The sequence below is a fragment of the Hydractinia symbiolongicarpus genome, chromosome 8 (assembly GCF_029227915.1).
Source record: "Hydractinia symbiolongicarpus strain clone_291-10 chromosome 8, HSymV2.1, whole genome shotgun sequence".
NCBI classification, from domain to species: Eukaryota; Metazoa; Cnidaria; class Hydrozoa; order Anthoathecata; family Hydractiniidae; genus Hydractinia; species Hydractinia symbiolongicarpus.
This window is the reverse complement of record NC_079882.1, coordinates 14,795,505-14,807,589: the sequence shown is the minus strand read 5'-3', so window position 1 is coordinate 14,807,589 and position 12,085 is coordinate 14,795,505. Positions and strand designations below refer to the sequence as shown.

At 38.4% G+C, this 12,085-nt stretch overlaps 2 protein-coding genes across 3 annotated transcripts; both read left to right on the top strand.

Moving 5' to 3' along the window:
• Positions 1-1,048: 1,048 nt before the first annotated feature.
• Positions 1,049-5,155, top strand: LOC130653783 (uncharacterized protein K02A2.6-like). The gene is made up of 5 exons (XM_057456296.1): positions 1,049-1,103; positions 1,163-2,602; positions 2,668-4,190; positions 4,253-4,837; positions 4,931-5,155. Exons 1-5 carry the CDS (start codon positions 1,049-1,051, stop codon positions 5,153-5,155), a joined length of 3,828 nt encoding a protein of 1,275 aa, XP_057312279.1.
• A 1,287-nt stretch (positions 5,156-6,442) lies between these two features.
• LOC130654828 (uncharacterized) lies at positions 6,443-10,446 on the top strand. 2 transcript variants are annotated; one of them, XM_057457470.1, is made up of 3 exons: positions 6,443-8,595; positions 8,721-8,887; positions 10,359-10,446. In XM_057457470.1, exon 1 carries the CDS (start codon positions 6,453-6,455, stop codon positions 7,908-7,910), a length of 1,458 nt encoding a protein of 485 aa, XP_057313453.1. In that variant the 5' UTR covers positions 6,443-6,452; the 3' UTR covers positions 7,911-8,595; positions 8,721-8,887; positions 10,359-10,446. The 2 variants fall into 2 exon arrangements, with proteins under 2 accessions (XP_057313453.1, XP_057313454.1); XM_057457471.1 differs by having other exon boundaries at positions 6,443-8,887.
• Positions 10,447-12,085: the final 1,639 nt, after the last annotated feature.

Below are 12,085 nucleotides of genomic sequence, written 5' to 3'. Positions count from 1 at the left end.
AAAAGAGTCTCTGGGACGAGATTGCCTGGAGACTTGCAAATTGCTCTAAATTTTTGTTCTTCATTGCACCGTCGAGCATAAATTTTCGCTTGCGCGAACATAGAGTCCTGTTCCCGCCCCACAACCCTTTATATATTAATGTGACATTTGCCGACCGGGAGAGTGAAGCAGGAGACACTGCTGCTTCTAGCAGGCCTGTGTTACAAAATGCTCAACACTTGCCTCGTTTTATAAAGTACGGTCTTGTTTTGATGTACGGCAAAATGGATATGGAAATAGGTGTATAAACCAACCTGCCAGAATTCAAACCTGGGATCCTTAGGAATAGTGCAACATATATTATTTTTATGTTTCGTTTTCAAGAAAAAAACTACATTAATTTTGCTACTTAAAGTTTCATGCTTCTTAGCAATCTTCAGGCAAATGATACAAATTATACAAGTTGGTACTAACTAAAGTATAAACCTTTTAATTACGTAATAAAACGTAATGGAACAAATAAATACATTGTCCGTTACAGTTCATTTCAACCATTTCAAAGTAAATTTGTTACGATGGTGACATTTGTTTATAAGTTCTGTTCTTTTATTTAACAGTCCCCTCGCTTCAGCTCGTATAATTGCTATTTTTTCTGTTAGGCACAAGTCACATGTGCGCGCTCCTGTCCTATACGGCATTGCACGTTTTTCAATGCTCCATGATATTTCAAAGTCTGTTCCGTCGTCTTTTAATCTCCAAATTAATTTCGACAATTCGGTTTCGTTTCTGTATTTCTCGTGTCGAAATGACTTTTTGTGGTTGTTCTGTTTCGTGAGTATCGTCTGTCCCGGTAGCTGGTCTACCAGTTTATGTGTATGTCGTCTGCCGTAATATTAGAGTTGTATACATGATGGAGGGGAATAAAAATGGCGTCCGAAATAGTGTGATACGTGTCTCGTTCAGATACAACATTTGGCGCTGCGAGTTGGTCTTATCCTACGTCAAAAGAAATTACTTACGTTTTAATTTTACTGCTGGACACAAACAGTAGACGTTATTTACTACAAGAATGGCTCAATCTGTTGACATTTCTTGTCCCAAACCGTTTAACGTCCAAGGGGACAGTACAAGCCTGGAATCAGATGGAAAAAATGGCAGAACTCTTTCAACATCTACGTTATAGCTGCTGGTATTACTGATGACGTCCGGAAAAGGGCTCTAATCCTCCATTGTGCAGGGGATGATGTACAAGAAGTTTTTGATACATTACCAAATGTGGGAACTACATATGCTGATGCTGCTGCGGTATTAAAAATATTTTTCGAACCAAAACAAAACAAACACTTTGAACGACATGTGTTCCGGTGCTGTAAACAAAACGAAGGCGAGAATATTGATGCATATGTTACCCGCTTACGCATATTAGCCAAAACATGTGTCTTTCATAACACCGACGAAGAGCTAGTTGACCAGATTATTGAAAAGTGCAACTCAAACAAACTACGCAAACGAATTCTCAGGGAGCCAGATCTCACGCTAGAAAAGTTGCTTTCTCTTGCTAGAATCAGTGAAGTTACATCCCACCAAGCAAAGCAGTATGAAAGCAGTGCTCAAGCTGCCACATCTCTTACTCTAGACAGCAAATACAGTGACAGTGACGGAGAGGAAACCCAGAACAACAACTACATCAGCCGAACTACTCGAACGTTCAACAAGCCACTGAAATCAGGCATCAACCGAAAAAATCAGCAATGCTACCGGTGCGGCAGCTCTACTCATCTAGCCAACAAATGCGAGATAACACAAGGAAAGAAGTGTAATAAGTGCGGGAAAATTGGACATTTCAGTAAAGTTTGTTTGACCCAGTCAAAACAGGTGCGTTATGTCAAACCGGACACAAGCTCATCCGACAATGATGATTTTGTCTTCCAACTGTCGACACTAGAGAAAGACACAAATCCAACCATCACAACGATAAACATCAACGATGCTGAATGTGAAGTAATGATTGATAGCGGCAGTTCTGTTAACATCCTGGACAGCAGGATTATCAAACAAATGCACATCATCCCGGATATCCACCCATACTCAAAAAAGGTACTTGCTTATAATGGACAACCAATACCAATCACTGGCTACATATGGACAACAGTCAAAGCTAATACCATAACCAAACAGGTGAAGTGGCTTATCATGGAAAATCAACGCACCAACATCATGGGGTACCAAACTGCTATGGCAATCCAACTGCTTCACTTTGGACCACTCACAAACCATGTCAACAACATCCTGTCTGCAGAGGAACAACTACATACCCTCCTCAACAAATACTCTGACCGCTTCAAAGGACTTGGGCAACTCAAAGATGTCAAGAATAAAATTCAAGTAGACAATACTGTTGTACCAGTTGCCCAGAAACCACGACGGTTACCGATAATGCTACAGAAAGAAGTCGATCAGGAGATAAGCAAGCTGCTGAAATTAAAGGTGCTAGAGAAAGTAGATACACCACCTACTTGGGTAAATCCTCTCATTGTTGTCCCCCCAAAAAAAGGAATACAACTATGCATCGACATGCGAGTTGCAAACTCTGCAATCATCCGTGAACCTTACCAAATACCACGTTGGAAGAAGTTCTTCACGAATTTATTGGTTGTACCATATTCACCACCCTGGATTTAAATCAAGGATATCATCAAATAACTTTGGATGACGAATCACAAGATCTCACCGCATTCGCATCCAGCAAAGGGATTTTGAGGTACACCAGGTTGATATATGGCATCTCTCCAGCCGCAGAAATATACCAACGAGAAATTGAACATGTACTACAGGGATTGAAACGCGTCCGCAATATCTTCGATGATATAATCATTGGAGCAGAGTCAGAAAAGGAGCTGCTAAAACGGACCGAAGCCGCACTAAAACGACTTAGAAGACATAACATCACTGTCAACAAAGACAAATGCAAATTTAACCAGAAAGAGCTAACATACATGGGGCACACACTGTCGGATAAAGGATTATCGCCAGATAACCGCAAAATCGAAGCGGTGAACACACTGAAACCCCCTTCCAACATCAAGGAACTGTGTTCATTCCTGGGCATGATCAACTACTGTGCGAAGTTTCTACCAAACTTAGCAGACCTGACAGCACCACTACGTGTTCTCACCAAGAAAAACGTATCTTGGGAATGGACCAATGAACATCAAGAAAGATTTATAAAGCTAAAATCCATGCTGACATCAGCAGAAAGTCTAGCCTACTACAACCCAGGGTCGGAAACAGAGATCACCGTTGATGCATCACCCATCGGTCTAGGCGCAGTTATCTCACAGAAACAACCTTGTGGAACCTATCGACCTATCAGCTATGCAAGCAGATCGCTGTGTCCTGTCGAACAAAGATACAGTCAGATTGAACGTGATGCTCTAGCCATATTGTTTGCCATTGAACGATTCAAGATCTATCTATACGGCATCACGTTTATCGTCAACACCGATCACAAACCGTTGGTGGCACTGTTCGGGAAGAAATCTAACCCACCACCAAGGATAGAACGCTGGGTAATGAAACTGCTTCCGTATGATTTCATTGTTCAATTTCGACCCGGAGTCAACAACCCCGCAGATTACCTCTCTCGATCGAACCCCGTACAAACACTCAGAGAAGACAGCAAAATGGCAGACCGATACATACACATGGTTTGCAACACCAGTCTGCCAGTAGCGCTGTCCCTTACTACCATACAAGAAGCAACTCATCGTGACCCAGTCCTCGTGAAGCTGAAGGAGTGCCTACACAAAGGGCACTTTCCTGACAAAGGAGCAGTCACCACTTTCAAGCGTCAACGACTGCATTTGTCCGTCTCGAAAGAAATTGTCATGTGTGACAACAAAATTGTCGCGCCAGAGGAATTGAAGCACCGCGTGATCGACCTTGCACATAAGGGACACCAAGGAATAGTGCGCACTAAGCAACGTCTGCGCACAAAGGTCTGGTGGCCGGCAATGAACGCAGACGTTGAAAATTTCATACGTCATTGTCACCCTTGCCAAGTGGTTGGACCTGCGCAGACTCCATCACCAATGGAAACAACTCCGATCCCCAGGGGAGCATGGCTGATGTTAGGCTGCGACCTGTGTGGCCCGTTTCCGACAGGAGAGAATCTTCTCGTGTGTATCGACTACTTCAGTAGATTCCCGGAAGTAGAGATCCTGCATAAAATCACATCGACCACCATCGTCACAAAACTACGAAAACTTTTCAGCCGATACGGGCACCCGAAGAACTGGTGAGCGACAATGGACCTCAATTTGTCAGCAACACATTCAAAGAACTAATGAACGAATTCAACATCCACCACAGAAGAGTAACACCATACCACCCACAGGCCAAAGGCGAAGTAGAGCGTTTTAATCGTAACCTGAAAAAGGTCGTTCAGACGGCGATAGCAGAAGCTAAAGACTGGCGTGTTGTAATGCAAAACTTTTTGCTTAATTATCGCAACACGCCACACGCCACCACAGGAGTCACGCCAGCTGAACTGTTCAATAGGACACTCAGGGACAAACTGCCCAGTCCCAGTGAATGCGATGGAAAAACAAGTCGACCAGATATTCGTCGTCTAGATACTACAAAAAAGACGCAAGCCAAGATCTTAATGGACAAATCCAGACGTGCCAAACCGCACCAAATCAAGGTTGGCACACCAGCTTTGGCCACCAACAGCTGGAAACACAAAAATAAGTACACCAGTCGCTGGGACCCAAGACCTTTCGTCGTCACTGGGGTAAAAGGGAGTGCTATATTCTTAAAGCGAGATGGCAAGGATACACTAAGAAACTCTGGACAGGTTAAGACGTATCACACACCACGATTCACCATACAAAATCGTGCAAACCAAATGACGAGCCTTGAGGATAGTGACAGCGACTTCGAACTATAGCTACCATCAATCGACAATGATATACACAACGAAAATATTATAGATAACAGTTACGACGCTGATACTGACAGCAATGCAACGGTAGCATACGACGAATCCGATACAGAAAAGCACAACGACAGAGGAAGCAACGATAAGCCCGATGACGAGGCGAAGACTGACAACGAAATGAAAAAACGAACTCGAAACAAACCACGAAGACTTGATGATTTCGTGATGGACTAATAACGGTAACGGAACGCTGAAAGTCTATTAATGTTCACGGACGTTTATTTATGTTGACGAAACTTTATTTATGTTGAAAAGGGATGTTGTGTTTCGTGAGTATCGTCTGTCCCGGTAGCTGGTCTACCAGTTTATGTGTATGTCGTCTGCCGTAATATTAGAGTTGTATACATGATGGAGGGGAATAAAAATGGCGTCCGAAATAGTGTGATACGTGTCTCGTTCAGATACAACAGTGGTTGTTAAACCTTTCTTTAAATTCGCCTTCGCATAGGCCGTAGTAAAATTCCTCTTTGTCTACGTATTTGACTTCCGCTTTGTAGATGATGCATGTAGCTAAGCAGTCACCATTCAGTGGACACAGGGACTTATCCCGGCAATTGCAAGGTTGTTGTTTTTGCCTTTCTTCGGAAGTGAGAACTTTTTTATTATGTCCCTTTATGATTTTTCGGATGTTTGTGCTACATGAATAACTCAACTTGAGGGTGTTTTTATTGAAAATTTTGTAATATTTGTGATCTTTACTGAAGTTTTTTTAACAATCTTGAGAAATGATCGTCCAATGTCTGTTTTAACATTTTTACTGAACGGCGGGTTGAACCAAATTATCTTCCTTTGGCGATTAGGGCGTTGCTTGGGTTTATTCGCGTATGTCATTGTGCTTTCAAATCCGCTGGCGGAGAGTGAAGCTTCGTATAATGGCTTTGCGTATAATGGCTTTGCGAATATCCCGATACCTCCGAAAAATACATACTTAAAATGTTTAATGGACAAAGTAGAAAGCCTTATCAAACGAATCCGATGGAAGGCATATTTCTTCGATAAAAATAACGAAATGAAGACGAGCACGAACACGTATCTTTCGGTTTTAAATCATCTGCAACCCCACCTGTTAACCCGAACCTTGCAAGCTTCGAAAGCGACCTTTACGATCTCATCCGAAAAATCGAATTCCGCAATGTTGACAATCCGTTCTTAAACAAATTGAAAACAGACGTTAAGAACATCCAAAATTCGAAAAATGTATTTGCTTTCGCCGATAAAACTAATAACCTATACGAACTTCCGAAAAATGATTACACCAAACTCGTTACAGAAAACATCACAAAATCATATGAAAAATGTAGTACTTCTTTGAAAACAAACATCAATAAAGAGGCCAAAAAAATCGCAAAATCTCTAGATTTGGACGCCAAAATGCAATGCTACTCAGAGAAACAGGCATACATTACAATCAAAGACCACAAACCAAATTTCCCCAAAAATGTCAAGTGCAGATTAATTAATCCAGCCAGACATGGGAATCGTCAGTAAAAAATACTTGGAGACCATCATAGAAAAAGTTCAGAAAGCAACGCAGGTCAACCAATGGCGAAATACATCTACTGTAATTGAATGGTTCAAAAAAACACCAACTGATACAAAGTCAAAATTCATCAAATTCGACATTGTCGAATTTTACCTTTCTATCTCCGAAGAACTACTCGATAAAGCAATTAATTTTGCAAGAGCTGCTGTACCAATCGACAACAAAGTCGTCGATATAATAAGACACAGTCGGAAGTCCTTGTTATTTGATAAATCATCGACTTGGGTTAAAAAAGGAAACGTTCTTTTCGATGTAACAATGGGTTCATTCGATGGAGCGGAGATCTGTGAGTTAGTTGGACTATATATATTAAAAAAGATCAGCAAAATTATCGATATCAAACATGTCGGTCTATACAGAGACGATGGACTTGCAATTATCCAAAACGCCAATGGACCACGAATGAACAAAATTCGAAAGGACATCATCACCTTGTTTAAGGAAGACAAATTGTCAGTAACTATCGAAACGAACTTGATTGAAACAGACTTTTTGGATGTATCATTTAACGTCAACAGTAAAACCTACAAACCCTACAGGAAACCCAACAACGATCCGCTATATATTAACATTAATTCGAACCACCCGAATACTGTATTAAAAGTCATTCCGACGATGGTCAATGAAAGATTAATTGCGACATCCTGTAACAAAAAAGCATTTGATGACGCAAAGCCATTATACGAAGCTTCACTCTCCGCCAGCGGATTTGAAAGCACAATGACATACGCGAATAAACCCAAGCAACGCCCTAATCGCCAAAGGAAGATAATTTGGTTCAACCCGCCGTTCAGTAAAAATGTTAAAACAGACATTGGACGATCATTTCTCAAAATTGTTAGAAAAAACTTCAGTAAAGATCACAAATATTACAAAATTTTCAATAAAAACACCCTCAAGTTGAGTTATTCATGTAGCACAAACATCCGAAACATCATAAAGGGACATAATAAAAAAGTTCTCACTTCCGAAGAAAGGCAAAAACAACAACCTTGCAATTGCCGGGATAAGTCCCAGTGTCCACTGAATGGTGACTGCTTAGCTACATGCATCATCTACAAAGCGGAAGTCAAATACGTAGACAAAGAGGAATTTTACTACGGCCTATGCGAAGGCGAATTTAAAGAAAGGTTTAACAACCACAAAAAGTCATTTCGACACGAGAAATACAGAAACGAAACCGAATTGTCGAAATTAATTTGGAGATTAAAAGACGACGGAACAGACTTTAAAATATCATGGAGCATTGAAAAACGTGCAACATCAAGTATATATATATGTTATTTTGTGGGTGTTATATTTGGTTTCTTAGATTTTGTTCTACTATATATAGATTCAAAATCTTGGAAAAACATTATTTTTGATATGGAACTACAACAATTATGAAAGACAAAAAATATATATGCAACAAAAAATACATATATGCTACAAAAATAATATGCGCAACAAAAAAGCATGTGTTCAGAGCAAGCCCAAATATCAGTCTGGTCCTGTCTTTTGTGCATTTAGTTTTTTGCATTTAGTTTTTGTGAAGTTTATTTCCGGATGGCTGGTGATGAAGGAGAACTGAGAAAGATAATCAGAGAGAAAATTGAAAATAGCAACAGAACAAATAACACTCCACGTCATATATATCATAGAACTCAAGGACTTATTAATGATGCAGTACTCAGTTGCACTCATGGTTTCAGAAGTAGTTTTTCACCCAGCACTTTATCGGCAACAACAAGCTCCAGCTCACCATCTGCTACTACTGCTGTGTATTTACCTGAAACTTTTAAGAAAAAGCAAAAATTTTCACCAGGACACCCATACCGCCTTACAGCTGTTCATTCAAAAAAAAGAGTGATGTTACTAAGCTATTGAAATCTGTTGAAGTTTGGCTTCTTGATGTCCATGGATTTGAGGATTCAAATCCAGAGGAGGAAAGACCTTCCTTTGGGGTGAAGAAGTGTAGTAGAATATTCTGCCCCCCCCTAGATTATTCTGCCCCCCCCCCGTAGTTGTGACTAATTACTTTTAGTAGCAGCTATTTGTCCGGCAAGGCAGTTCGGCAAGGAAGCGAAGGAAGGTTAGTTGAATGTCAAAAATAATCTCTGACTTTGGTTTTTTATAATACGAATTAATCAAATTGGTATAAAAAAGGAGTCAAAGATGTATTCAAAGTTAAAAATAGCCAAATTCATACTCTCTTAGGAAACGAAAATGTTGACTGGCAGTTAATGGCAAAGTTTTGGTTGTGGTCAGCTAGCTGCACAAGCTGTATCTAGCTACCCTTGGTGTCTGTTTTTTATCAGAGATGTCTAAATATTGCCATGACCAGAAATTACTTTGCAGAAAAGCTATCATCGTCACGAACTACCGTAAGAAATGTTTTTAAATGAGATTGTTATGCCTTTTTGGGCTGTAGCAATTGCATGCTAGGATGCAAACGCTAGATGAAACTATAGGTCTCATTTAGTCTCTTTCTTTGCATAAAGGTATTGTTACCTTTACATGAAATCAAGCAGAAGGTATCAATGTACACTAGATAATAGTTTTAAAGCCTCACAAATGTTTCTATAGAAAGAAATGGGCCAAAAAAGATCTTTCTCCAGTGAGTACATCTTTATCTTAAAGTAGTATAAGTTCGCCAAAACTTAGCAAAAACGCCTTACACGTATGCTACAAGTGCTGGCTTATTTACTAAAGATTATATTTATTTCGGTTATGCGTCTTTAATCACCTTCCGTCCACCGTCCTAAAGACCTGTAATTTGCCAGGTTACATTATATACATATAATTAATATTAATGTAAATCAATTTTAAGGGACAGCAAAATTATTTTAAAAAGCAAAAAACAATACTTTACAGCCAAAATTTAATTGCAAATTTTAAACCCTTTTATGTTGGAGTATATACTTTGTAGTCGGTGCAATTTGAGGCAGCTATTTGAGGCAGAATATTAATTTTGAGGCTAACAAACTTATACCACTTGACGTTAAACATTCAAAGAAGTCTATAAGAAACGCGTAACTTTAAGAATGTGCTAAAATGTTATTTGCATTCAAGACTTTATGATGAATATAATTGCAGGTAGTTAATGCTTTTTTACTTTGTTGAAGCACAATTAGCAATTATATATATACTAGTTGGTGTTCCGTGGAAAAATCCACGGGTTTGCTTGTCCCTTTTATAACGCATTGCCGGATAAAATAAAGATGCGTTAAATCCTCTTGAAACTTTCGAGACGGCTATCAGACAATCTTTGTGTGAATTATTCAGTCGCAAGTTTACGCTCATCTCACCAAGTGATTTTTTTTACGTGAAAAGAGAAAGAAATAAGCTAGTTTGCTTAGAAACAGGACCTGGCAACTCTTTGGGTTTCCAAAATTTAATAAGATTATGGGGACAAGGAAAACTATATTGTGTGTTAAAAGGTCAATATAGAGACCTTGTAATTGGAGACAACAATGACACAAAAGAAAAAGAAATTGTTAAGATAGAGGAGGAGGAAGGTGATAAAAAGAACGATGACTTGCAAAAACCTTGCTGCTCCCGTACAGGTACATATAAAAAATATATTTATATATATTTATATATTTAAATTTAAAATATAACATTTTTAGAAAATTATTATCTCTCCAGTAAACGGCTATACAGTCCTTGACTACAGGTCTGACATTGGTCTTTTTGAACGTAAACACAACATGGTGCTGTTAGTAGGATGTGACATAAACAAACATATGGAATTTCACTCCAACTTAGGATTTTACTTCAATTCTGACAAAGTGAAAGTAGTGAAACTTCCATGCAAAAGCCATTTTTTAGTTATTATTTTATTTTAATTTCTAGAACTGCCCTCAGCAACATCTGAAGCTACATCAAGTTTGGTTTCTGATGCAGAACAACTAGTGAATGAATTGCTGAAAGCTGATGATAGAAAGAAAATTGTACCAAAGTTTGAATCTCTGGATGAAGTTGTTGATTATTTTGATAAAAAAATGACAGGAGATAAGGAATGGTTACGTTTAAAAGCAGAAAATGCATTGGAAGAGGCATTGTGTTATTACAAGTCTGGCAACTTTGATGCTGCATCTAAAATTGTAATAACATACAAAGGCCAACCAGCTGTGGACACTGGTGGTATTTTACGCCAGTTCTATACTGACTCAAGTCGTTACTGGAATGGAAGATATTCCACCATTATTTGAAGGAAATGACAGAAGAAAACTTCCAATTTACAGTGCTGCTGCAGTGCTATCAGGGCTGTATGAAATTGTGGGCAAGATCATGGCTCATGCTCTGTGCTTGTTTGGATCAGGTTTTGGATATAGTTTACCGGCTGTGTACAAATTTATTGTTACTGGAGATATATCAGAGGTGACAAACAGTATCTCACCAGAGGATGTGTTTAATCTTTACATTAAAGACTACATTAAGAAAGTATGTTTCTTGATTATTTCTGTAAATTCAGCAGGAAGGTTACTATTTCGCAAAAATTTCTTCCTGTAGGTTCCACTTTATTTATATTTTGTTTGTAGTAGTATCAAGTAATGTGTAATTTTATGGATTTTTTATTTTTTAGATATCTGCTTGTAAGGATGATGAAGAGCTGAAACAGATATACCATGAAGATAATTTTCAACAGCTTTTGTCTGATTCGGGCTGCACAAAGCTACTAAAGGTATAGTATGCTTTACATATCCGCACAAATTTATCCCGTCTACACCCTGCCAATACTTCTAGTTTTATTTATGTAAGAAATGGTGCTTTCTCATTTATACCTAGTGTCTATGCATTATTTTTATAGATGGAAAACCGCGCTGCAGTCATGCAGGACGAAATTTTTAATGAAGTAGTTGGGAAAGTCACCTAAATTTTGATAAAATAAAAGCAAAATTGGACTTTTGCACTAAAGAATACTCGGAAACTTCAAAGTCATGGTTATTATGTTATCTTAAGGATGCCGATGCTGAAAAATTAGAGAACTTTCTGCTTTATAGTACTAATAGTATGATTCTACCTATGTCTACAATTAAGGTGAAGTTTGGTAAATGTAATCAAATAAGCTTCTTCATGTCTTTTGGAATTGGTAATACCAGAAAATTTTAGTGATAAAAAGCAACTTTATTTGTATATGGATACCGTTTTAAAGGACATTCGCACTGCCAAAGCATTTTCCACAGTTTGAGAGGACAATTTTTTTGTTTATAACCTTTTGTTCATTTTTAAGATGTATATATATGAGATTTTTTTAAACTGTATATTTTGTTGAGTCATATTCTTTAACATGTGCCTCATGTTTTGTTCAATCATTCTTGGCAGAATTGATATTAGTCAGTAGGGTTTTGTTAATTAAGTTTTAAAATTTTCGTTTCTTTTTTCTTATTCAACCTACACCTTTTTGTCCCAGCTGTTTCTTCAACGATATTTTAAAGCCCAATTTATGTTTACTTTGTATAACAGAAAAGACATCTTCACAAAAAAAATGTTTTCAAATTTTTGCGAAACCTATTTTTACGGATTTGGCCCAATCTAATTTTTTACTGACAAAAGTTTCAAAGAATTCGCAGATTTCA

What these genes read in the sequence shown, in the direction of transcription:
- LOC130653783 (XM_057456296.1), top strand. Translation starts at nt 1,049, where the DNA reads ATGGCTCAATCTGTTGACATTTCTTGTCCCAAACCGTTTAACGTCCAA. An exon ending in GTTTAACGTCCAAGGGGACA is followed by an intron (nt 1,104 to 1,162) that starts GTACAAGCCTGG and finishes TCTACGTTATAG; the next exon opens with CTGCTGGTATTACTGATGAC. An exon ending in ACTTCAGTAGATTCCCGGAA is followed by an intron (nt 4,191 to 4,252) that starts GTAGAGATCCTG and finishes AAAACTTTTCAG; the next exon opens with CCGATACGGGCACCCGAAGA.
- LOC130654828 (XM_057457470.1), top strand. Translation starts at nt 6,453, where the DNA reads ATGGGAATCGTCAGTAAAAAATACTTGGAGACCATCATAGAAAAAGTT.